The sequence below is a fragment of the Sarcophilus harrisii genome, chromosome 4, assembly GCF_902635505.1.
Source record: "Sarcophilus harrisii chromosome 4, mSarHar1.11, whole genome shotgun sequence".
NCBI lineage: Eukaryota > Metazoa > Chordata > Mammalia > Dasyuromorphia > Dasyuridae > Sarcophilus > Sarcophilus harrisii.
This window is the reverse complement of record NC_045429.1, coordinates 393525748-393552387: the sequence shown is the minus strand read 5'-3', so window position 1 is coordinate 393552387 and position 26640 is coordinate 393525748. Positions and strand designations below refer to the sequence as shown.

The following is a 26640-nucleotide window of genomic DNA, read 5'->3' as shown; positions in this document are numbered from 1 at the left end:
TTCTCTCTTTCCCCCTCATCAAGACAACAAACAATCCAAGATATAACCTCCCATTTATTAATGTTTTTCTTGGTTTGCAAGATCCACTCCATTGCATTACAGGATATGCAAGGTGAGTTGGGGTGTTAAGAAATCGTTTAGTGCCCTAGCCATTTATTTTAAAATAGAGACAAGAGGGGCAGCTAGGGGGCGCAGTGGATAGAGCACACCTGAAGTCTGGAGGAACTGAGTTCAAATGTGGCCTCTTGACAGTGTGTGTGACCCAGGGCAAGTCGCTTCACTTCAACTGCCTCAGCAAAAAATAAAATAAAATGGAGGAAAAGCACGACTCGCCTTAAAAAGTATTTATTAAGCAATCTTGTGCCAGGCACTAGGAAGAAAAACAAAACAGTTTCTGATTCCAGGAGCAATGGGTATGGAAAGACTTATCTACCTTATTTGAGATGAACTTTCTGGAAAGCTTTCCTGATCCCTGCCCACTGGTGCCTTCTCTCCCAAACCACCTAGTTTTGTTTTGTTTTGGTTTTTTTGCATTTTGACTTTATATTTCTGTATTTTGGTATGTTCTTATCTTATAAGATATATTTAGATATAAAATGTTATAATATTTTTATTATATTTATTATAATAATATAATAAAATATAAGATAACATTTATATAAATTTATATAAGATGCATTTCATCACTGTACTAGCCTAGCACAGGACCCCATTCGTAGAAGGGCTCAATGTTTTTGTGGGTAGGAATACAACATTTTAGGGGCGTGGGGGAAGAGGTCACAACGCCAAAAGTGGGCAGATTCAAGCTGCCGCAACCAGCAAGGGTTATCTAGTCCCCATTGAAAACACGGAGAGTTGAAGCGTTGGGGATCGGTCAGGCTTGGGGTCACTCTAGGATAATGTCCCTTTTTCTCTCCAAACTTTGACGCGTTAGTCAGAAGAGGCGCCAAACGCGCGATTCTAGGTCTTGGCTGCTTACCTACTTATCTCCCCCCGGAAGTATTAGGGGAGGCGGTGCCGCTAGTAGACGGAGGGCGGAAGAGACGAACCTTCGCGCCAGCTTCTTCCCTCTCCTTTGCTTCCCCGGCTCAGCGCTCTCCAGTTACGGAAACGGAAGCCAAGAGGGAGCCGGAAACGCCTCGCGGGGAGGGACTTGGGCACTTCCCCTCCCCGGAGTGACGTCATTGAGGGAGGGAAGGTCCGGGAGGGGAAAAAAATGGCCAAGACCGGATTAGAAAACGTATTTCCGGGGCGTCCTAAAAGAAGGAAGTGTCAGAACGTGAAGGCTGCAACAGCTGGCGGCTGGAAGAGTCAGCAGGATGGTGGCCACCAGATCGATGCGGCCGGAGCGGTCTTCGCCGAGGAAAATTGAGATGAATGACACCCCGGGGCGCAGGGTAGGAGCCGGGCATTCGCTATTACTCCTCTTTCTCCTTCCCCGCCCCCGCTTTGCAAACTGTCGGCCTGAGCGTCTCGGTTTTCAGAAAAGGGAAGCAGTGCCGAGCGCGGAGGGGCCCTGCGAATGACGCAACGCGAGCTTCGGACCCCGGCCCGGCCGGCGCGGGGGAAGAGCGTAGTGGCGTCATGGCCCGTGCGCGCGCGTGGCGCGTGCGTGGCCCCGCCTTCCGTTAGCCCCGCCCCGCCCTGCAGCGTGGTCCGCCGCCAGAGTAGAGACGCTTCCCCCTCCGGTACGTTAGGTAGCCCTCCGGACGCCGGCGCGGGCTGTGTTCGGAGATCAGGCAGAGCGAGCAGCCCCCCGGGTGGGGCTTGGTGCCGGAGCTTTGCCGCAGAGCGGAGAGGAGCCCCGAGGTCGTCTCCCCAACGCCCCTCCCTTTGGCATATAAGTAAACTGAGGCCTAGAGAGGTCCGGTAAGTTGTCGGGGGCCACCCAGGGAGGTCGCGGCCGAGGCTTTCACGCATTATTGATCCCACGTCCGCTTCCCTCCCTCGGTAACGGGGCTTCTGTTTCTGACCGTTTTTACAGGCTTCCCCCGCCCCCAGAGCAAGGAGGGGGCAGAGCCAGGAGCCGGAGGACATGAAGGACTCGAAGACGGACCCCCCGAGCGAGGCGGACTCCAAGCCCCCCCCGCAGGACCCTCCTACAGGCCGGGCGGCCCGGAGTCGAAGTCGCAGTGCCCTGGCCCAGGTCGTTGAATCGGTAACGGACGGGGAGGTCTCGGAAGCGGAGTCTACTTGTTCTTATGCCTCGGGACTGCAGGAACCGACGGTCCGGATCACCCGGAGAAGGCGCATCATCATTCCCTGCCAGCCGGAGTCCAGAGGCAGGGCTAGGCAGAAGGCTGCTCGCAGTGGATCCGTCAAGTCCGGCGATGAAGGCGAAGTGTCGGAAGCGGAGTCCTGCTCCTCGGTTCTGTCCGCCCCTCGGGCGTCTCCTGTCAGAACCAGAAGAGCCAGACAGAGAGAGACCAAGTTCCAGGTGGATCCAAATTCCGCCTTGCTGGCTGAAGAAACTTCTGACGCCGAGTCGTGGTGCTCGGGTATCACATCTATTGGGAACCAAAGGACAATGAGGAGCCAACAGAGGAAATTAAAGAAAGAAATCGAGGTGCTAGTTGAAGTAGAAGATGATAAAGATGTAAAGAGGGATGAGCATGTAGTTCCTTCCCAACCAGAAGACATCCCTGAATCTGTAAGTGTGAATACTCAGAGTTCGGATGCTGAACAGAGTGCTCCTTCTGGAAGTAGGCCTGATCCATGTAAAGATGAAATTCAGGTATCTGATGAGAAATCTGTAGGGGAAAGTTCAGAAGAGAAACCAAAAATACAGACAAGAAGGAAGAAAGGTACCAAGGCAAAAGAATCTTTAGAAGAAAAGAATTTAAATAATGAGCTTCATATATTGGAGGAGGAAAAAGAAATAAATTGTGAAGAACTTGAACAAAACAGCTTTGAAAAACAACTTACTTCTCAAAGCCAATCAACACCAGATAGAACCAAATTAGAGCACAAAATGACAGATGCTGACCGGGTAAAAAAAGCTTTTGTTCTTTTAGTTGAATGTAAGGAGGAAAGCAAACAGAATAAAAAGGCAGAGGAAATCGATGATATTACAGAAATTACTAGTAATGAGAACAGTGATTGCAAAATCAGTATCATTGAAGATACTGATGACAGAAAAGAATATTTAAAAGGTGATACTGTGATCAGTCCTACCTCTGTTTCCAGCAGGTCCCAAGATAACAGTGATACTGTCCTGCTGTTAGCTCTCAGCAGTGATGAGGAAGAAAGTGAGACTGAGGAGAACACATTGTGTTTTATTGAGAGTGATGAGCAGAAGCTTTCACCTGAAAAAGATTCAGAAGATAACCCATCAAGCGATGTATTCTTCGTCATTGATAAAACCCCTGGGTTGAGTTCTGATAAGAACTTTTACATAGAGGAAGAAAAAGCAAGTGAAGTAGCCAGTGAGCAGGAAAATGAAGAAGAAAAAGAAGAAGTAAGTGAAGAAGAGGAACATATAGATCAGGAAGAAAAGGAAGATGAGTTCATAGATGAAGATGACTTATTAAGTAACACTAAGTCTAACCTGTAAGTTTGTATATGAATTGAAGAATGTGGGTTTCTTGCTTGTATGCTGTGTTAAATTCCTTTAACTTTTCCTGCAAATATTAGATGAGTAAGCTGGCCAATGGGTCTGTAGGATGAATATTTTTTGCCTCACAGGTGCACAGTATGGTTGTAGATGTCAGTATCTCTGAAGCATATCCACAGTGACACACTTAGGTATTTTGAATGTTAGAAAGGAGCACTGAATGGGTTTTGGGACCAACTTAAGAAAGCTGTCATTTTTAGCTTCTTTGTTGGGACTTGAGTTCCTTGATTGCAGAGTAAGTATCTGGCTGTGTAGGCAATTAAATAGGAAATTGTCTGCCACCAAGATTGAAATAGAGCATAAATAATTTTCCCCTTGATTAGTTTTCCTTCGCTACTGAATCATATTCAAACATACTTTAATTTTCAATAGGTAAATATTTGTTAACAAGAATAGATTGGTCTCAAAGCAAATTTGTTGATTCTTCATGAATTGTGAATAAGTTATCTGTTTGAAATTAGCTAGGGCCCTGCTGTTTCTTAGATGTGTTATAGGTTCCCAATATTAGCACTTAAATGTGGAAGGGATCAGGGACCAGTAAGTAGGTGGGTTAGTGTGTCATCGCATTTCAAAATTAGCACAGTAAAATGTGCTTTTAATAAATTTCTCTTACCGTTTGTGTATTCAAGAAGAAATTGACTGAGACTTCTTGATAAAATCAAATATCTTAATCTGAAGAATTATAATAAAGAATTAAATGTCTTTAAATATAGGTGAATTAGGAATTTTAAAGTTATGATCTTCAAGAACATTTGGATTGTTAATTTAATTAACAATCTCAGTAGAATACATTTGAAGATAAGTGAGAAATGGTCCCCATGCAAACTCTAAGCCTACCATGTTAATTTCTAGCATATTCCTCATATGTATTTTACTTTAAAAATACCATTCATGTGTTTTTCTCTAGCTCTAAAAATTCTAAAAACTCTTTGAATATTTAATTAAAAATTAAATTTTAAATGATAATTTTCCTTTCAGCTTGAAGTTGTCAAGTAGCAGCATAGACCCTGGGTTGAGTATTAAACAACTTGGAGGCTTATATATTAACTTTAATGCAGAAAAAATGGACTTCAACAAAAAGGCCCTTACACAAATAAAGGAAAAGAACAAAAAGGAGGTAAGTTTAATAACATATCCTTTTATTTTTTCACACCACCAATCCTCTGGAGCATATTTTCATTTTCCTTTATTTAAATGCTCAATCTAATGAATACTTTACTGAAGTACTAAAAAATAAATTTAAGAATGATATTCATTCTTTCCCTATAGCATTTATTTGAGTTCCAGCTAGAGAGTTTTACTGCTTGCTTCAACCTTCTTCAAACTCTCTGTTCCTGGGAAATGTCATTTCAATATCATTTATATACAGAAAACTCCCAAATCTATATCTGTAGCCTCCAAGTTCTAGGACCATATTTCAACTGTATGCTAACTATCTACCTGGGTGTTTCAAATGAAATATAATCTCAATCTCACTTTAAACTAGCTCTTCATTTGTCCTAGTTTTGTTACTTCTCTATCATGTGTATGCACAATCCCTTTTCATTGCTATACCAGTAATATTGGTGTAATGTACACTCTGTCCCTTCTTATTCCTTCCATCCTTGCCAAGGCCTTCCAAGAATACCCCTGGCTGGATTATTTTAACATTTTCCTAATTGAGCTCCACATTCTCTAGTCTGCCATTTCAGTTCACACATTGCTGCCAGATTAACTTTCACAAATGACTGTATAACTCATTTGCTTAGAAACTTTCAGTTAGATATTTGTCATTACCAAATAATGCCCCAATTTTTTAAGATTATCCAAGGTCTTTCCAGAGCTTACCTCTAGCCTTCCCTACTCCTTTTCATAGAAGGCATACTCATCATTGTGAACTATTTGCTGCTTTCTGGTTTTGCTGTGCATTTTCCTTCCTTCATTCTTTGCTGTGCTGTCCCATTTTCTCTCTATCCACCTGTTGAAATCTTGCCTGTCTTTTAAGAACCTGTTCAGATGCAGTCTCTTTGAAAATTGAACCTGGTCTGCTTGCCCCTGTCAGAAAGTTTTCTCTTCTTTCCTCTAACCCAGGCTCACCTTGCTAACGTTTCCTCTTATCTTTTCCTGTTCTTTATTTCTATTATATTTGTGACCAGGCTGTAATTTTTGTGCTGTCACCAAAAATATTGACTTCTCAGACTCTGACTTTATTCAGTCTATGACATTTCCAGTTCTGAATCTGTATAATGGCTATCGTGGTCTACCCTGGTCCTCAAAGCATGTGCTTTATAGTAGGTAAATGGGTGTACTGTTTCCCTCATAGACTTTAGCCCTTAGCACAGTATGTTACACATGCAAATATTTGATAAATTGAAGACATCTTTTAAGATATGGTATTTGGACTTTTCTCCTTTGAATCATTTACTAGAATTCTATTGTACTCAGAAGTGACTTAACATCAAATCCAGCTTTAGAAGTGTCTGTAGGTTCAATAGCATTGTCCTCATATTGGTCCTCTGCCATCAGTGTTTTCTGATTCTCCTTCAACCAACTATTGCATCTATTAATTCTGGCATACTCAAAAACAGAGGGAATGTAATGATGTGGAGCAGTAATACCATTTTTATAATTACGAACAGACATGTCCAAGTATATGAGAATGTGGAGACAGTGAAGTAAGACAGCAGATGCTCTGTAAAGAAGTCATAGAATTTTTAGAGCTGGAAAAAAAATGCATTTTCCCACTCTCCTAATTTTATAATAAAGAAACAGACATAGAAAACTAAGGTTTCCCTGAGTTTCATAGCCAGTAGGCAGTAGTGCTAGGACTAGAATCCAGATCTAGACATTCTTAGCCTGATGCCCATTCCTCCCAAATTCAGAGGAAGAAATTGAGGCTTACAAGTTAAGTGATTTGTCTGCAGTCACAACTAATCATTGCGAATTCAAACCCAATTCTCATTTTCTGCCAATCCAAATTCCATGCTCTTTCCGTTGTGCTGTTATATATTCTCAGATGGTGGCCTCATTGCAATATAGGAAACCCAAAGAAATATCTCCCCAAATTCAGTAAAACTGTAACCTTGACTGAGTAGCTAATTGGATGTCTATATCTGGTACAACTCTATAAACAGCCAGTGAAGCAAGACAATATTTATCCGTACTTGGGAAATTAACTGACATTCAGAAACATTATTTAAGGTTTTTTGTGGCTCCCTTTCAGAGCCAAAGTATCTAAAACAGAAATCATAATTGTTGCCAAAAGATAAGTCATTTGCTCTCCCAAAGTAGAAGCCTGCTAGGACCATCAAAATGGGTATCTCTAGGGCCTTTTTTTTTTCTGACCACAGAAAATTAATATGTATAACTATTATACTAATAGAAAAAAGAGCTGTTATGATTTGTGGTGTTCATAATTTGGTCAGATTCTGTCAGAGAAGAGACTACTCATCCCATTGCCTTACATATTTCATGTATTCGTTTTATGTGGGCAGTTTTATGGTGATAAATATAGTGGAGCATTGTGTTAGTAAATAAGTACTATATAATCATCTAGATCTTTTTAAGGTAATAATCAGAATAACTAGTATTGATGTCATGTTTGCCTGTGTGCCAGGCATGCTATAGTAGAGAAATACAGAGTCAAAAGACAGTGCCTGCCCTCTAGGAGCTTACAGTCAGGGGTAGCATTCAAACAAATGTCTATAGAGTGAGCAGCATGTAGGGTAAGTGCTGTACAACATAATCTTACTTAATCCTTACAACAGTCTAGTTAGAGTAGTAATGTTATCCCCATTAACAGATTAAGTGACTTGCCCAAGGTCATACAGAAGAAAACTCCAAGGTTGTCTTTGAACTCAGGTCTTCCTGATTTCAGGCTTGCTCTTCTATCCACTGAACTATTTTAATTACCTTTGTAAAATGCATATATTCATAAACATTAAAGGATTGGTTAAAGTAAAGATTGTTCTTCATAGTACCACTTGTGTGTGATCTAATTTACACAAGCTTTTTAGGAACATTGCTTAAAACGAGCTGTAAGACAGACTCCAACCTTTGGAAGATATTAAATTTAGTCAGTTTAAAACACAAATTATGACTTGTTTATTTAACTTACTCTGACAGCATTCAGGGACTCATTCATTTTCTCTCTCTTTTTTTTTTATTAGCTCTTGCAAAAAACCATAATTACTCCTGATTTTGAAAAGAAGGATTGCATCCCACCATACAAAGAATCACAATTTCAACTTAAAAAAAAACGCAGAGTAAGTACAGAGATCTTGGTTTAATACTGGCGGTGGAACACCCCAGAAATATTTTCAAGTAATTTACATTTTACAAAAACCTAGGTGGCACCAAAAATGGCAGTTTTATGTGTAGGAGAAAGAGGGAGCTCAAGAATAGTGCTTATGTGATTGTATAATTGATGTGTGACCAACCAGTGTGGCATGTAAGAAGCACATCTCAGTTTGCATTAATTAGCTGATAGCCATTTCAACAAAGTCAGGTTCACTCAGTGAATCTAATTCTGTTTTGAATGAACATAGAGGCAAAATATGTGGTTTTCCACTTTTTCCTACAGGGGCTCTATTTCCTACAGTACTCTATTTCAGAATACTATTATGGGTAAATCATAAAGCTGTTTGTAGGTAAAAAAAAAAAAAAAAACAAAAAAAAAAATAGATGAAGGTTCCAATCATTAATGTGAAATACCATAGGGGCATACAAACTTAATATCTTGTCCTTGGATAGTTTTGGAAGAACAGTAATTAATTTTACTTTTTATTTTTTTCTTTTCTGCCAAAAATAATAGGAATAAGTGGCTTTCTAAAATAGAGATCAAATGAAAAGTTTTCTTAGAATTCTAAGTGGAGGTATTTTATGAGTTATCAATTAGAATGGTATAGTATGTGTTTAATGGGAAAACTATTATAGAAATAATTGTCTTTGGTTTTTTTCTCCCATTTTCTTTATCAGATAATATATTTAGAGTTGTCTGAAAAATCCCTTTCATATTCATGTATTCATTCTCTTTTTTATACAAAATGAAAATACAGGAGACATTTTTTTTGCTCCAAATTTAAATCTTATTAATTGATGCCAATTCACAAAATATTCTTCACTGTAATTTGAGGGAAAGATGTTTTTGGTTGGGACATAAAACATATAATGTCTTTTCTGCAACCTAAATTTCAGGAGGAACGGAAAAAAACAGCAGGAGATGGCTGGTTTGGTATGAAAGCCCCAGAATTGACAACTGAACTGAAAAATGACCTCAAAGCATTGCAGATGAGAGCCAGTATGGACCCTAAAAGATTTTATAAGAAAAATGATAGAGATGGTTTTCCTAAATATTTCCAGGTAAGAAACACCATTCATTTATGTGAAGATCGCGTATTTTAAAATCAGTCGGAGTCAGGAATTCAGGTTAGGGGAAAATCGTCAGTCTTTATTCTCAGTGAAGAAGGATCGGAGGTGTAAGAGAATTGGCGATAGCAATGTGTGCAGCTGAGTCAAGAAGCTAGCTCGACCAGCAGCCACACAACCAGCAGCTCGGAGTCTCGAACCCAGCCCAATCTCTCCCAGCTTCTCTTCCTGTCTCTCTCTCTGCCTCCACCCACCAAAATCGTCATTTCCTATACAACACATCAGGACTTGCACAAAGAGTGGGCGGGGGCCATTCTTTATCCAATCATGTATATTAATAGAGTATAGCCCAATTACTATTTAGCCTCGTACTTGGGACCTCAGTGCATCAACTCAAACTTCAGCCCATTACACATTTAATTTGGATTAACAGCTGTAATTTGGCTGTCACTAGAATTGTTATTTCCTTCAGGTAGTTAATAGTTTATAAAGGGATTGTGTTCAAGAGCTTTTTATAAATTAGGTTGTTCTTTTGTCCTCCCCATGTGCTCAGTGGATAGACCTTTGTTCAGTCATTTTCAACTTTTCATGACCCCATTTGGGATTTTGCTGGTAGACATGAGTGCTTTGCCATTTCTTTCTCCAGTTCATTTTACAGATGAGGAAATTGAGGCAAACATCCTCCAGGTAGGAAATATCTGAGACTGTGCTTGAATGTGAGTCCTTCTGATTGCAGACCTGACATTCTAGTAAATGTTATGTGTAGGTTCCCTAAAAGGGAGGGAGGAAAGAAGAGAGACAGAGACTCTGTCCAGTCTTAGACTTTTAGACCAAAAAGCCACAAATGCCTTGGCATTAGTCTTCTGTTAGGTAAGCAGTAGGTGTTTATCATAGTGTCTGCCTTTTCCTATGTGACCCTTGACCCTCTTCCCCACCACCTTCTAAAAATTTAAGGTATATATTTTTTTCAAGATCGATGCTGTGAGAAAGAAGCTCCAGAAAAAAGGAGTCTAGCTAGTAGTTTACCATTTTTCAGTAATACCCAGGCTTTTAGATAAAATTTTGGAATCTTCATTATTTACTTAGACTTGCTATATTCTTTCTGGTATATCACCTTAATGAAATAACTAGTGTTCTAAATTCAAATTTATTTATTCTCAGGTGGATGAAATATTAAGTTTCTTCAAGTATTTTTTACAAAATGAAATTATTTTTTATGAAAGGACATCAGAAAGTGTAACCTTTGTCCAAAGTTGATGTCTGTGGGATCAGCAAGGTCTTGTGCTATACATTGTAGGATAAGATGTCACAAATGACTATTACTAAAACTTACTTTGCATTGATCTTTTTGGTTATGAGATGTATAGTTTGGGTAAATATGTATGGGAAAAATCAAGTCTTCTGTTCTTATCCTGTTACATGCTTGAATTACTGATGCTTGGGGGAACTTACACTCGGGTAACTTCATTGTTTGGATAACAGTCCTTATAGACCTGTAACTTTGTTCCTTGTTGGTATTTTCCTGCAGTTCTCTGTCACTCTGACTTAATAGGCAGTTTTTTTTTTTTTTTTTATTTACAAGTTATTTACAAGCATGGGTAATTTTACAGCATTGACAATTGCCAAACCTTTTGTTCCAATTTTTCCCGTCCTTCCCCTAACCCCTCCCCTAGATGGCAGGATGACCAGTAGATGTTAAATATATTAAAATATAAATTAGATACACAATAAGTATACATGACCAAACCGTTATTTTGCTGTACAAAAAGAATCGGACTCTGAAATAATGTACAATTAGCCTGTGAAGGAAATCCAAAATGCAAGCAGGCAAAAATATAGGGATTGGGAATTCAATGTAATGGTTTTTAGTCATCTCCCAGAGTTCTTTCACTGGGTGTAACTGGTTCAGTTCATTACTGTTCCATTGGAACTGATTTGGTTCATCTCATTGCTGAGGATGGCCAAGTCCATCAGAATTGATCATCATATAGTATTGTTGAAGTATATAATGATCTCCTGGCCCTGCTCGTTAATAGGTAGTTTTTGAAAGCAATTATAGCTTTGAAAAATAAGTCTGTAGCCAACCTCCTAATGAATTAGCTTTTCCAAATTAGTCCAATTCTCAGACTACATACACATATACATAAGCATGTTAATGGCCCACTTCCATGCTTTCTTGGAGTGGTTTAGTGGAGGATTTATCATTCTACTCTTTGGAAATAGGAAATTCTTCTTTTTCAGGTTCTGAGAATTATCCACACCCTCACATTTCAGTTAAAATCGGTCTTCTTTTTTCCCCAGTTAATAGCATTTTATTTTTTCCAATTACATGTAAAGATAGTTTTCAACATTCACTTTTTTTTTTAAGTTCCAAATTTTTTTCCCTCAAGACAGCAAGTTTATCTGATACAAGTTACACATGTACAGTCATTTTAAACATATTTCCATATTAGTCATGTTAAGAAAAAAAAAATCAAGATAAAAGGGGAAAACCATGAGAGAAAAAAAGGCAAGTGTGAAAATAATATGCTTCAATTTGCAGTCTCCACAGTTCTTTGAATGTGGATGGCATTTTCATTCTAAGTGTATTGTAATTTTCTTGGATCACTGTATCACTGAGAAAAGCTAATTCTGTCTTCTACAATATGCCTTTCCTGGTTCCTTCTAATGCTAGAACTTTCCCTCCGAGATTGCCTCCCACTTACCTCTCCTGTCTGTAGTGTATTCATACATAGTCTCCCCATTAGATGATGACTTTTCTATAGGCAGGAACTGTTTTTGCCATTCTTCACATCCCCAGTGCTTGGTGCTTAATAAATGCTCATTGTCTTGACACCTCAAGGCTTTTTCACTACTGTGCTTTTGAAGTAACCCAGGAGGAGATAACAAACAGCTGTGAATCCAGCTGCCCTAAAAAAAAGAAAAAAAGTGGCTATGAATATATTTTTCCATTGTTTTTAGTGCCAATAATCAAAAGTTCAGCTGGATGCAGTCTCCTTTCTAATTGTCTCCTCACTCGTTTTTCATTCCCTTTCCTACTCACTTAATTTGAACCCCTCAATTTACCACTTTCGCATTAGACTGACTCAAGTACTAGAAGTCCTTTTACTTCCCTGAATTTGACCTAATCTTAGCCTATCAATTCCTGGATGAAACTTTACCATCTATTTTTTGACTCTTGTTCCTCAGCTCTACTGAGGAGGGCTGTGCATTGGGGTTGATTTCAGTCCCCTAGCCTCATCTGCTCCCTCCTAGTCTGCTCTGATTACTTCTGATCTCACACTTGACATTCTCATCTCTGGATTCGATCTACCAGGCCAGGAACACTTGCCCCTACGCCTGATGTTCTTGGCTTTTTGTGGTTCTTCTATGAATGCTACACTTCCCTCTGGGGTTACCTTCCATTTTCCCTGGTTATGTCTTGTGTGTAAAGTTACTTGCCTCTTGTCTCCCCTGTTAGAAAGTGAGCCCCCTGAGGTCCATAACTGTGTTTTTATCCCCAGCTCTTGTCATTACCTCATGCCTGGTACAGAGTAAACACTTAATTGGTGCTTCTTGTCTTCACTTTGATACTCCCGTTTCAATCCATCTTTTCCAGGTTGGAACAATTGCCGATAATCCTGCTGACTTCTATCATTCTCGAATTCCTAAGAAGCAAAGGAAAAGAACAATTGTGGAGGAATTGCTGGCAGATTCTGAATTCAGAAGGTAGAATTATTTTGGGGAGGTTTTAATTATAAAAATTTCAGAAAGACAGCATATGTTATATTGGAAAGAGTCCTGCTTTTTGAATCCCTATATTACTACTTAATAATAACTGGCGTCACATGTTCCCCTTTAGAGTTGACTGTTTGAATTTTACATTTTTCATTTGATCATCACAACTTTGTAAGGTAAATTCTATAGACAATATCCCCAATTTATAGATGAAAACACATGCTCAGTAAGGTGAGAATTATTCATATATATTCTGTATACAAGTTCTACTGCTAAGTCACTTAACTTTTCTGTTTGTATCTTGGCTTCTCATCTATAAAATGAGAGGATTGGACTTTGTGAACTCACAGTCCCTTTTATATTTGAATCTTATCCTGTCTATGTATTCCTACTTTAAAAGCATGTGATAATCCTGTCTATGTATTCCTACTTTAAAAGCATGTGATAAGGGCAGCTAGGTGGTGCAGTGTCAAGAGCATCAGCCCTGAAGTCAGGAGGACCTGAGGTCAAATCTGATCTCAGACACTTAACACTTCCCAGCTGAGTGATCCTGGGCAAGTCACTTAACCCCAATTGCCTCAGTGGGGGGAAAAAGTGTGATAGGAATTTTTGTAATTCAGATCATTTAAAATATGCTAGAGGAGCTTGAGAGTCAAAAGACTTTTATAATTGTTTTGTAAGACAACTGGTTACTCTTTAGTGAAAAGCATATTTTTATAATACATTTTCTTACAGTTAAACTAACTGCCTGTGAAGTTGGTGAATTGTCTCTACATTTACTAACTACCAGGAACCTCCATGGTAGGAGTCAGGAGTACTGTACTTGAATTATGGAAGGACTTGTTTAAATAATATATTGAAGTGTATGTGTGAGGGGATGTCAAAAGGGGCTAAAGCTCATAGTTCTGAGGAATTACCAATATATAGTCAATGCTCCTGCCCTTGGCTTAAATCCTACTGGGGGGACACAGCATATACACAAATGAGAAAATAGAAAATGATGAGTTGCTTAGAGAGATTATGGGATATTGACCTCCTTAGAGGTGTTGGGCTTACTACTTTTGTTGTCCCAGGGGATTCCTTCAAGTGGGATGGAGACTAGGTAGGTGCTGAGGTACTTTCTAACTCTGGCCCTGTGGTCATTTGTGGCTAGAGAATTGTAAAGATCAGGAAAGATTTCACAAAGGAAGGATCATCGTGTGCTGCCACAGAATGGGACGGGGGAGGCCGGAAAGTATTAGAACCCAGCCAGGATGGTCTCAATAGATGGTATATCCAAGAGGAGACTTAGAGGCACCCTACACAGATCAGGACCCATGGAAGCTAGCGAGGTAGAAAATATGTTGTCTTTCAAGATGATCTATGTAGCCAGAAATATTTAAAGTTAATACCTTTTTAAAAAATTACACCAAAATATTACTTGTCATTCTAATTTATATTTAGTTGAAATGACCCTTTGCACACATACAAGATGAATAAGAGCTGAGAGATCTTTGCAGTGTTGGAGGTTTACAAGCTTATTCATCTCTCGTTTACTTTAGTAAATGCTTTAATTTACCTCATTATGTTATAAATCTTAAGCAGATTGTCACAGAAATGCCAAAACTATTTCAAATTGTTCTACCTCTTAAATGGGTCATAAACAGTAAAAAGTCATTAGTATTTATATTCTGGAATTGGAGGGTGACATTATGCACACATGTATTTGAGGAGAGTCTAGAACAAATGAAACCATGCAAATTAAGACTTCTGTCTTAAAATGCCGGACTTTTTAAAGAACTTTAATATTAATCTTGTTAAAGGGGATGGCTTGGTCTCGAGGAAGAAGTTTGAACCAGATTTGACTCCTCATCTCTGTCCCCTAAGTTAATGCTTTTTAATTGTCCATTTTGTGTACAACTCAGTGCTTTTGGTTAGGAAGGAGTATACAAAAATGAATAGGACTTAGAAGATCTAGTAGAGGAGCCAGGGTATATTCACAAATAACATAACAAGCGTGACACAGGCCACATGCAAAGGGAATTAAGCCTGTTGGGAGATGGAGGAGGGGTGCTGCATTTCAGGCTCTGCTGGGAGTGCCATTCCCCCTCCAACCACACACCCCCTTTAGGCCACTTCATCATTCATCTTTGTTGGTTTGGGTTTAGCATGTTTGCTGTTTAAATCACAGGAAGGTTATGAGCAAAAGATTGTTGTGACAGCTTGCGTACATTGCCAAGAACAAAAAGCACTCCAGTGGTCCTCCAGATGCATTGGCAATACAGTTTTTAATGAGAGTATTTAATAACCTCTTGGGTTTGACTTTGAACAGTGGCTTTTTTTTTAGACTGAAATACTTCAGTCCTTCCAAGGTCCAATAGAAAAATGCGTTGCATTTGTAAACATCATCCACTTGGGAGGGAGGGGATGAAAGGGGGTATAGCTTTCCCGTTGATTCTTCAAAGAAACCATTTGTTTCCTCAAATGAAAGTAGATTTCCTATTTGCTGTTGGTTTTTATTTCTTCACATGATTTGTTGGATTTAAAATGTTGCATCTGTTGCATCTGAAAGTAACATTTGAAGGTTGATCGATTTAGAAAAGACAAGATTTTTTGAAATGTTTAATATGTTATACTTAATTGATATTTCAATGTCTTTTCAGGTACAATAAAAGGAAGTATACGGAGATCATGATGGAAAAAGCCAATAATGCAGCTGGAAAGAAGTTTAGGAAAAAGAAGAAATTTCGAAACTAACATTTAGTTACCTAAACATACCTTGTAGATTTTTATTTTCATCTTCATTTTTCCTTTATTCCCTAAAGATATATTGAAGGCTGCTGGTGTCATACTAATAATATACTGTAGGGCTGGCCCTATTTATATACCTTGTCGCCTGGGAAAAGTTATAAGGGGAGTCTTGTGTGGATTTTTTAGTTTTGCAGTTGAAATTGGTGTGTTTATTTTTTGGAGAAAAGAAGAAAAATCATGTGATTTGGAGATATAGATGTGTAGATCTTTAAGAGACCCAAAAGACTTAGAATGTTTAAAAGTTTAAAAATATCACTAAAATGTTTGCACTGTCTTTTGGTTATTTAAGCAATGTAGGGAGTGCCAACATTTTGAAGACACTGTTTCTTCTGCTCTAAAAGAGCTTTATAAAAATGTTCTTATTGTACAGTAATTTTTAGATTTGGGATAGTTATGATCATAGAATATCGGAGTGATAATATATCCTGTTTCATTTTACATGTTTTAGTATGAAATTTTACAGATGCCTACACTGTGCTGTATAAAAAAAATTAAAACTCACTTTAAAACTCCATTGAAAGCTTGAGTGGTAAGAATTATGTTCACTACATGAAACTTGTCATCTTCATATTATGCCTTCCTCTCTTTTGGGGTGACAAATTATAGGAAGGCATTGAAGCTTGAAGCTAGTCATAAGTACATGATGTAGGGCTAGAAAGGTACCTTAAAGATTGGGTACCTCAATATAGCCCTTCATTTTACAGATAGATATTTGAAGCTTGGAGTGTATAACCTCAAAACCCCATAGAAATGTGAATTGGTGGTAGTGATGTTGATATTAGCACACAAGAAGCAATAGCCGTGATTCGACCCTGGGTTTTAACTCCAAATCCAGTCTTTCCTGTAGTGTGTTGTCCATCCCCAGATGGTAAAGGGAGTGGAAACCATCTCAGCTAAGGATCGTTTGAAGGTACTTGGACTGGAAGAAAGCATCATCTTTGTCCTCAGATTTATTTTGAAGGGTTTTCACAGAGGAGAGTTTAGATCGATTCTCCTTTGCTAAGATGAGCAGAATAAAGACTACTGGGTAGAAACTTCAGGGTTGCAGTTAATAGCTCAATAAAAGGAAGAACAAAACTCAGTCAACAAGCACTTATTAAGTGTTTTCTGTGTGCCAGGCACTGTATGAAGTATTGGGTCTATAAGGAAAACAAAAGCATGGTCCTCACCCTCGAGGAGGTCATGTTGTAAGGGGAAAGACAGGATGTAAACAAGAAAACAGTAGATGGTGATTTTTGAAGGCAAATGGGGGAATGGGAGGGAGAAGACCTGCACAAGGAGGTTTGGGGGGCAGCCACAAAGAGCAGAGGAGGGAGGAGAGTTTTAGGCATAGAGCACAGCCAGTATTCCTGAATTTTAGAATATATAAAGGGTAAGAATATTGGAAAAGCTTTGAATGTCAAGTAGAATTTTATATTTGGTCTTGGACCCAATAGGAACTTACAAGAAGGCTCTCTGTGCCTTTGCTCTCCCCCTTTTGTTCTGTGCCCCCTTTCCCATGTTGGTGCCTTCCCTCCTTTATCCCATGCCTATTATCCTGTGTGTGTCTGGACACGTGCATTTGCCCATTGCTGCTGATGCGTTGTGTCTCCTGTTAGACCATGAGCTCCTCTCCTTCAGGATGGGAAAGTTTTTGCCTTTGAATCCCCAGCACTTAGCACCATTCCTGGCCTGTATATGTTTAGTAAAGGCTTTTGTTGACTCTGCGATTATGTCCTCCCTTTGACAGGAATGGAGAATGGGCTTCAGTGGGGAGAAGCTAGTGGTCATGTGATTCAGACCAGAGGGATGAGGGCTAAAGACAACAGCTGGCCACAGATTGGCCCATGGAGAGAAGTCTTCAGCTGAAAAGCTAGGCAGCCTGAGAGCCACAGGAAGTTAGAGGTTCGAGCCTTGGGGAAACTGCTGAGGTCTCTGGCTTCAGGGAGGGTCTGGATGAGGAACTTGATTTGTAGTGACCACTCAAGGTAACTTCATGATTTTTCTCCCAACATCCTAAAGCAGCCTGTGAGCGAGAAGAGGCGTGGTTGGAGAAATCCACCTGGGGGTCAGCAAAATGAGTTCAGTGATTATTCCCTCCTGTAGAAGACACCATAGAGTTGATTCATGAAGAGGTCATAATAGGATAGGGAAGAGTTCAACTAGTGCAGCCATGATGAAGGCTGTCAAAATATTAATATACTCTGCTTTAGGCACATGTCTGCCAGGGGAAAAACATTCTTTAATCCCAGGTTTTTGTTTTTTTGCTTTTGAGAACTGTCTAAACTGGCATGGTTCTCAGGCGTGTCTCTTAATGCAAAACAACTTGAAGGGAACAAGAAAAACAAGTAAAATAGTTTTGTGTAACTTTCCAGAACAATAGCCATTCTTCATTCCTTGGCCACTCCCTTTAAGAACTGAGGGGAAAAAAGGCCAGCTGCCAGTTTTTGCAGCACTTGCTAAATAACACAAGAGGGCACTCGCCTCCTTTTCAGAGTATGGAAAAAGCAAGGCTCTAAACAAGACTAGGCCCAGATTTGGTCACAGTCCTCAATCCATTTAAGTGAGAAGGGGAGGCTTTAGCTTTTGTTCTACCTACTTAAAGGGAAATGTCTGCAGAGAGTTTTAGGCTAGAGAAAATACTAATATTTGCAGTTGAATCCACATGGTTTGGGAAAGAACTGAGGGATGGAAAAATTAACTCGTGTAAACTGTCATCACCTACTCGGCCCCTCTCTTGCTTACCACATACCTTCTGCTGGCCACCTAAAAGCAAGAAACATTTTTGACACCTCACAGTGTGCTTGGTATGGGGCTAGCTATTATAGGATAGAAAGATTGATGATGGTTGCTACCTGTAAGCTTTCTTAAAATCAAGAATTTGATGAATCTAACCTTAGTGTTTTATAATAAAATGTAGTTTTATATAGTTACGTAGAACTATACCTAGGACAAGGCAGCTGAGACTTTCCCCATCGTACTAATTTAGAGGTCACTAACAGGTGTTAAAACTGAAGCATCCTTCACCCAAGTGGGTTTAGCATCTAGTTAGCAAGAGTAATTAGATAAAATAGGGCACTGTCAGGTAAAGCCAGGATGCATTTTTGCTTGGTGCTCATACCACAAGAAGCTTCTCCATATAACACCACTGTCTCTTTGCTAGTGTATCCCTACCCCACACAACTTTTTTCATTCTTTAAAGTTCCTCTCATTTGGCCTTGGAGTATAGAGTCCATTAGATCCTAACCATATTTTCTTTGAACCCTTTAAAGTTTGTATTCCATTTATCTGGAATTTTTCTTAAACTATACCTGCAGTTCCTCTTATCACAAATTCTACAAGGGGATGTATGGTCCCTTTGTTCTAAGGCTTTTAACATTTCAACTCCTCCCCTCCATTCCCAACAGAATTGATTCCTCTGGTGACTAATCTAAAATAGAAGCATCTTTTTGAAAAATAGAATTGTCATTTGAGACAAGTCAAATTCATAGTTGTTTTGCCTGAGAGCAGAATGAACTTCGGAAGATGTTCCTGTCACAACTAATCAGGCTTTTGGGCCAGTATTCTGATTATTCTTTAAACACTTCACCTATTTTCTCTTTCTGTCCAAATGACTTATAATATACACCAATAACATCTGTTTCGTCCTCCATTGATCTTTCAAATAATTACCTTTTCTCCCATCTGTTTTCTGGATATCCTCACATTCATATATCTTAATACATAATACTAATCTCCCCTCTAACAAGGAAATTCTATGCACATGGTTTACTTAATTTTTAGCAAAATATTTGAGAAGTTCCCTCATGCTTTGTTTTATGGACTAGAGGTCCAAAGTGTAACTAGTGTATCAGTGTCAACTTAGAGATGTCTAGTGAAGTGCTCCTAAAGATTTGCCTTTGTGTCTGTGCCATTAACAATGTTTTAGATGTACAAGGTCTTCAGTGAACCAACTTTTAAGCATTATTTTAGGTATTATCTAAGCATTGGGGGGCTTCAAGTATAGTACATACTTGAGCTTCTATTCCAACCCTTACTTGAATTGGCTGCTACATCTCTCAGGTTGGAGAAGTTGGAAGGGTGGGCTTGTAAAATGAAATGAAGAGTTTATTAAGTATTTATGTCGAAAGCACTGAATAACACAAAGGAGTTGACAAATAAGATAGTCTTAATCTCAAGGAGCTCGTTCTAATATGGAAGTCAACCATGGAAGATTTCATGGTCTTAAGAGTGCAGTGGCAAAGCAGATAGTAATGCCTCATCATTTTCACTGTTTAAACTCATGCCAGTTGTCAATGTTGAACCATTGGACAGTGCCAGAGATATTGGTGGCAAGAACTTTCTTTTCCTAGGTCTTCAGTAGATGTGACTGTTAATACCTAGAGGAGCAGTTCAGACTGCATCTCCACAAGGGATGCTTCCCAAAACGATGGCTTCTAGCACAGACTAAAAAGTCATCAAAATCCAGAGTTCATTAAGTGCTTATTAGTGCTGTGAATACAAATAAGAATTGGTCATTTATGAAATGGCAGGCACACTCAGTTCTTGGGTTACTCATGAAAGGAAAGCCATTATTGACAGTGGGGAAATCATGGCAAGCAGACTTAAATAACCACAGAGGGTACAGAGATAATCAGCAGCTGGGATAGAGGCAGAATGGGATGGTGAAAAGAAACTATAAAGAAAAGGATGGGGAAGGGGGAAAGGGAGAGTCAGAAATCACTCAGCCCTAGATTAGAGTTGGAAACATGAGGTAGCATAGAGATAGAATAATGGGGAGAGGGGGAGAAGCAGAAGCCTGAGGTATTTTTATAGGTTTTTGGGGGTGGAGAGAATGGACTCTTATCTGTGCTGCCTTCGGGATTCATTGACCTATCCAAATCATTTTAAAGTTATCAGTAAAACTAAAATTAACATGTCCATGTCACTCCAAAGTTATCAACACCTTTTGATGTTTTGCTGGTCTGGAATTTGTCTGGGATTGACAACAGACTAGAAAGTCCTGACAGGAGCACTTAGATGGCTTTGCTAATTTGGCATAGAGAATGACCAATTTTGGTTTTTGGTTAATATAGGATGCGACTTGTAAATTATTCTCCTTTGAGCTTTGGGACAGCTTGTATGGTACTTCCCTCTTGTAACTATTTCCTGCTATTGCTCCTTAACATAACTAGAAGTAGCCGTTTGGGGAGGAAGGGGGAGGAGAGGCAGAACAAGATGTAATTTTCAAAGTACTGATAGTTCTTGCTTTTAAGAAATTTAACATTCTAATAGGCTCAGAAAACTCACAAAAGGAAGATGAAGGGGGAGAATGATGTGGTATGGACCCAGTATCAGGACAGGAAAGTCTGGAAGTCCAGCTTTTAAGGAATAAAAAAGAAAAAACAAAAGGAATAAAGACACGATTGTCCTGTGTGTATTCCTCAAATGAAGATCCTGGTAGGGGTCATCCAATAAGGGAGAAGCCCTGGGAGTGGAGGGTGCTTTGTTCAAATTTCAAGGCTGGTGGGAATGTCCATGATGAAAAGTTCTTTGGGATGTGATCCAGAAGTGCCCCATGAAGGGGAATGAAACTATGGCTATTCCCAAGGCTCTTAGTTTCCGGGTGCCAGACTGTCTCCATCAGAGTTTGAAAGGATGGGATGGGAAAGGTGCTGGTGCTAGTTTGACTTATCCTATACATGCTGTCAATGTTTCAATTAGACTGTTACCTGCCTTTTGAATGCCGGTTAGCTGGCGATTGGTGAGGACTGGTTGGTTCTTTCCTCCCAGAAATAGCTACAAGGTTAAAGCCAGAATCCTTGTGTCACCTGATGGTGGGAAAGTTGTTGACTGGTAGTGATGAGGAAATGAAGACAAATGAAACTTGAAGCCCAGCTGGAGATTTGGAATGGAGGGAGATTTAGGGAGCTTGGCAGTAGAATGGAAGGTTCAAGGATATCTCTATCTGGACCAGAAAGATCTGTCAGCTCTGGGATCATCCAGAGAAAGGAAGGACTGAGCTGTGGGCATGTCAAAGCAGAAAATGTAGGCTAATATCACTAACTAGTTGTACCCATCTCTGTAAGAATTAAGGCAAGTTTCAAGAGAAGGTCAGTTCTTTCTCTCTTTTTCCAGCATCTATCAACTAAACATTCTGCTCCAAACCCAAATGTGTCCTCTGATAAACTAAATTTTTGCCTCAGCCATCAAGTGGGGTTAACTAGACACACACACACACACACACACACACACACACACACACACACATATATAATTTAAAACAGAGAACCAAGTTTGTTTAAATATTAAGAATTTTCCCAACTTGGGGCTCAGAGCAATTGTGAAAGTACTCCTAATTTTTCATCTAATCTAAATTCCATAAAGCAGTAGAGGAGAAAATCACATGGACCTGAGGGGCCATTATGTGGCCTCCTCAGGCATAAAACAAACTAATTATTGTAAGAGGGTGGACTAATGGTCCAATTAGCAAACTACATACAAGTATGCCTAAGAGAGTTTTAACAGAAATGCAATAGGTGAGACTGTGCCATTATTTGATTGGATAATTCATACAATTGAAACAATGCTGGCCCTTGAATCAGAGGACCCAAGTGCTCTTCTAAGTCATTCAGCTTGTCTAGGTTTCAATTTTTTCAACTGTCAAATGAGTAGATTGGACACCATACCCTCTGAGATTTTAGAGTTATGAAATGGGAATGATGAGCTAATTAATGTCCTGGAATAACACGAGAAAAGTGATAGCCACAAAGCCAAGGGGTGAGGGACAGCTCAGCTCTCTGAGAGAATAACTCATCCACTAAATATGTCATAATTACATGAGTAACAAGTGTGTGTATAATCTATCATCTTAATCTAAATATATATATTGTAGCAACTACAGTGCTAAGTGCTCCTCTCCCAGATGCAGAATGAGGCATATACATTGTTAATCCTGTGTGTTAGTTTGTTTTGCTTAAATACACTTCTTATGTACAAGACAAGGTTCTATGAGGACAGGGCACTAGAAAGTGACAGCAATGTTAAAAATGTTTCATTAACATTAGAAAAAAAAGACTCATAAATATTCTTTAGATGATACATTGGATCCATTTAGCAATAGGGAATGAAAGTAATCTGGAAAGAAATTTATACTTGTGCAGTTTCATTCAGTATTTCCTTCTCCCCTACTTTCTCTCCCAATAAATGTCATAAGTATGTTAAAAACAAACATTTAATATGTATAATTATTCTTATATATTGTAAATTGTAGTGGCTACAGTATAAAGTGGTGAGAATATTTTTTAAAAAGTATTCCTCAACTAATTTACAACCTATAAAAGGGCTAAGCTAGGTACACAAATAATTATTGATCTGGATCATTTAAGAAGTAAAGGAAAAGAGAATGTTCATATCCCATGAATTACAATTTACTGATATCAAAATAAACTAGTGGTGAAAGGACATAACAATGATATGTATAGAAAATAGTCTCCAGTAAAATGCCCCAGAGAGCTGACCTTGGTCTTGTACTATTTGTCACCTTTATCAATGACTTCGATAAGGGTAAATATAGAATATTTATGGCATTTTCTGATGACAAAAAATTGAGAGAAGTAATGTCCTGAATGATAAAGTTAAGATCCAAAAGACTTAAAGCAAAACTAATACAGTGAAATTTAATGAGGTTTTAAGAGTTTAATAAAATCTTGGGGAAGGGAAAGGGTGGGGAATTTTACAAGGAACAAAAATTTATTAAACACCTAATATATTCTGGATACTGCACTAAGCATTTTGCAAATATCTCATTTGCTCTTCCTAACAGCTTTGGAAGAAAGGTGCTGTTGTTATGCTTATTTTACAGAAGAAAGAACAAATTAGAGCTAATAAACATCTGAAGCTGACTTTGAATTCAGGTCTTCCTGACTTCAAACTTGGTGGTGTATCCACTATACTTCCTACCCGATTGGAGAGGTATGACTACACAAGTTTCTCTGAATAAGATCTAGTTATTTTAGTGATGTCATATGACAGCCTAAAATGCTAATATGATCTTAGACTTCATTAAGAGAGGCAAAATGTCCAGGAATAAGCAGATGATAATCCCATTGAACTTTGTTCTGATCATCATTGTTGTTTGTCTTTCATTCTCAAAGTCATGCTATGACTACAAAGGGCTGTAAAATTCTGCATACCCTTTGATGCAGCAGTGTTTCTATTGGTCCTGTATCCCAAAAAGATCATAAAAAAGGGAAAAAAACTTACATATGCAACAAGATTTATGACAGCCCTTTTTGTAGTGTCAAGGAACTGGAAACTGAATAGATGCCCATCAACTGGGGAATGGCTGAGAAGTTATGGTATATGAATGTTATGGAATAGTATTGTTCTATAAAAACCAACCAGCAGGATGATTTCAGAAAAGCCTGGAAAGACATCTACTGATGGTGAGTGAAGTGAGTAGAACCAAGAAAACATTGTATACAGAAACAACAAAATTATGTGATGATCAATTGTGATGGGTATGGCTCTTTTCAACACTGAGGTGACTCAAGGCCATTCCAACAGACTTGTGATGAAAAGAGCCATCTTCATGCAGAGAGAGGATTATGGAGACTGAATGTGGATCACAGCATAGTATTTTCACCTTTTTGTTGTTGTTGTTTGTTTACTTGGTTTTTTTCTTTCTCATCCCACCCCCTTTTGATCTGATTTTTCTTATGCAGCATGATAAATGTGGAAATATGTTCAGAAGAATTGCACATGTTTAATCAATATATTATTGCTGTCTAGGGTAGGAGGGAGGGTGAAAAATTTGGAACCCAAGGTTTTGCAAGAGTGAATATTTAAAACTATCTTTGCATGAATTTTGAAAAATAAAAAGCAATTTTTAAAAAAAAATGTCAAGAATGGGATACTATTTGATGAAATACTATATTGAACCAAGCAAGAAAACAATAAGCATTTATTAAGCACCTACCTATTTAATAATCTCATTTTAAAAAAGTTAATCTGACTTGGCCAGTTTTTTTTTTTTTCTTTTGCTGAGGCAATTGGGGTCAAGTGATTTACCCAGGGTTACACAGCTATGAAGTGTTAAGTGTCTGAGGTCAAATTTGAACTCAGGTCCTCCTGACTTTAGGGCTAGTACTCTGTTCTCTGTGCCATCTAGCTGTCCCAACATGGACAGTTTTTAAATGAAATCTTGCTACTTTTTTGATCTATTATCAAGATGTTATCAGTCATCTTTTTAAATCATCCATTCTAGAATTTCCCTGGGAATAGAAATCAAACTCATTTGTCTATAGTTTGTAGACCCTCTCTTCCATTGTCTTCTGTGGGGGAGATAAACTGTAAATATACATACCTACATACATGTGTGTGCATTTGTGTGTTTAAGACTGAAAGACCAATTATTAAGGAACAACTGGAGTATTTTCCATATTTTGGATAAGTTGACCAGCCATGTTGCCATGATTCTTCAGGATGTCCTCCACCGTATCCCTTGCCAGCTATCTTCATCTTCCCTACTGCTACCCCTTCCTGCCTTTTTTTCTGCTTGCATTTGTATTCCCCAAACTTGATATAGTGTCTGGTACATAGTAAGAGCTTAAAAATACTTGTTTATTTGACTTGAAGAAGCAAAGACAAACAAAAAAACAGTTTTCTTCAAAGAACTTATATTCTAATGAAGGAAATAATGCAGATGGGAAAAATATAAGACAGTCTAAGGAAGAAGGGGAGAGTACTAAAATCTAGGAAGATCAAAAAAAAGTTTCATGAAGGAGGTTTGCTTCAGTCAATGCTGAAGCTAATAATTCTGAGATAAAGATGAAATGGCTTTAGATTCTAGAACAAAGGTCTAGAGGTAGGAGATGAGATACTGACCTGGTTTGGCTGGAATATAGAATGTGAGAAGGGTAATGACATGAAATGAGTCTGGAAAAGTCATCTGAAATCAAGACTGTCAGAGTTCAATAATCAGAGTTGGGTTGGGCATTCCAGTCAAGGTATGTAAGGTTTTGAAATTTAAATCCTGCTGATAATCATGGAATGCCTCCCTGGCTCCTCTTATCTTAAAAAAAGAACATCTAATTTATTTCTTGATCTGTTAGAATATGTGTTTCTTCCGGTGGACACAGGAAATCTTAATTCCTGTTTCCCAGACTTGAGGATTATCATCATCTTTCCTTCCATTTGCTCATAGAAGGGTTATCCCTTCTTTCATTGAAGCTAATCCCCCAACCTTCACTCTTGATCCCATTCCATCTCGCCTCCTTCAAAGTCTCTTCTCTCTTGAGCTGACTTTCTCCCTCACTCTTGGTGCCTTTTCCTCTAGCTATGAACACATTCAGATGTACCCAGTCTTTAAAAAAAGCAAAACCAAAAACCTCTTGTCCTTTTTAGCCCATAGAGCTAGCATCTCATCTTTTCCCCTTTTCAGTACTGAGCTCATTGAAAAAGTTTTTACTTTTAATGTGTTTTTACCCCAGTTTTTTCAACTTCTTGGGAAAAGTTTGGATGATTGGATTTAATATTTGAGGGAAAGTTGACAGTTTAACATCCCATTAGCTTACATCATCAGGATCCATAAGGAGCTTATTGTTTGGAGCAGTCATTGTTCTCAAGGTGGAATATATACTTTTAAACTTGTTAAAAGACAAGAGATTTCATTAGTAAACTTATTTGATGCTGTTTGCTTGAGTGGCCAAATTAGAATTTTGCTGTCGTTTTCTAAATCAGCTTGCTATATATCAACAGACACAGACCTGTTTGTATACAAGCAACCACTGAACCTAATTTAAAGAGATGTTTAAAATGTAAAATTGGAGATGCTTTAATGCCTTAATAGAATGCTAAAATAGTCCCACTTTTTTGTTTAAATATTTATTTATTCATTCACTCAGAAACCATTTATCGGACACATATTTCATGTAAGTTCCTTGCATTTCTAGATCCATGACCCCTATAATGGCTCCTTGAGCACTATTGAGCCTGGAGATGCAGACACTTTCTTCATCCTGGAGAAAGACAAAAGTTGAAGTCTCTGCTCTCAGAGAGCTTACATTCTACTGAGAAAAAAAGATATTTAGACAGATTGGGAACTACAAGATATCTTGAGGAATGACAAGATCACTAGATACTGAGATTTCCCATAAAAGGAAGAAGCTAAGCAGGATAACAAGGGTGGTAGGCAATCAAGGAAAGCCTCAGAG

General features: G+C 38.6%; 1 protein-coding gene and 1 long non-coding RNA gene across 3 annotated transcripts; one reads left to right on the top strand and one right to left on the bottom strand.

Moving 5' to 3' along the window:
• Positions 1-1191: 1191 nt before the first annotated feature.
• Positions 1192-15980, top strand: DNTTIP2 (deoxynucleotidyltransferase terminal interacting protein 2). Of its 2 annotated transcripts, none has more exons than XM_003769663.4 (7): positions 1192-1397; positions 1985-3549; positions 4592-4730; positions 7762-7857; positions 8789-8953; positions 12558-12667; positions 15319-15980. In XM_003769663.4, exons 1-7 carry the CDS (start codon positions 1320-1322, stop codon positions 15410-15412), a joined length of 2247 nt encoding a protein of 748 aa, XP_003769711.1. In that variant the 5' UTR covers positions 1192-1319; the 3' UTR covers positions 15413-15980. The 2 variants fall into 2 exon arrangements, with proteins under 2 accessions (XP_003769711.1, XP_012404965.1); XM_012549511.2 differs by lacking the exon at positions 1192-1397 and adding an exon at positions 1426-1869 and having other exon boundaries at positions 15319-15681.
• LOC116423385 lies at positions 11747-12606 on the bottom strand. The gene is made up of 2 exons (XR_004233982.1): positions 12476-12606; positions 11747-11869 (listed from the first exon to the last, which is right to left on the bottom strand). It is a non-coding gene; the product is annotated as an uncharacterized LOC116423385 (long non-coding RNA).
• Positions 15981-26640: the final 10660 nt, after the last annotated feature.

Coding starts and splice junctions, on each gene's coding strand:
- DNTTIP2 (XM_003769663.4), top strand. CDS start 1,320: ATGGTGGCCACCAGATCGATGCGGCCGGAGCGGTCTTCGCCGAGGAAA. Junction 1,398..1,984: donor ATGACACCCCGGGGCGCAGG/GTAGGAGCCGGG, acceptor CCGTTTTTACAG/GCTTCCCCCGCCCCCAGAGC. Junction 3,550..4,591: donor AGTAACACTAAGTCTAACCT/GTAAGTTTGTAT, acceptor TTTTCCTTTCAG/CTTGAAGTTGTCAAGTAGCA.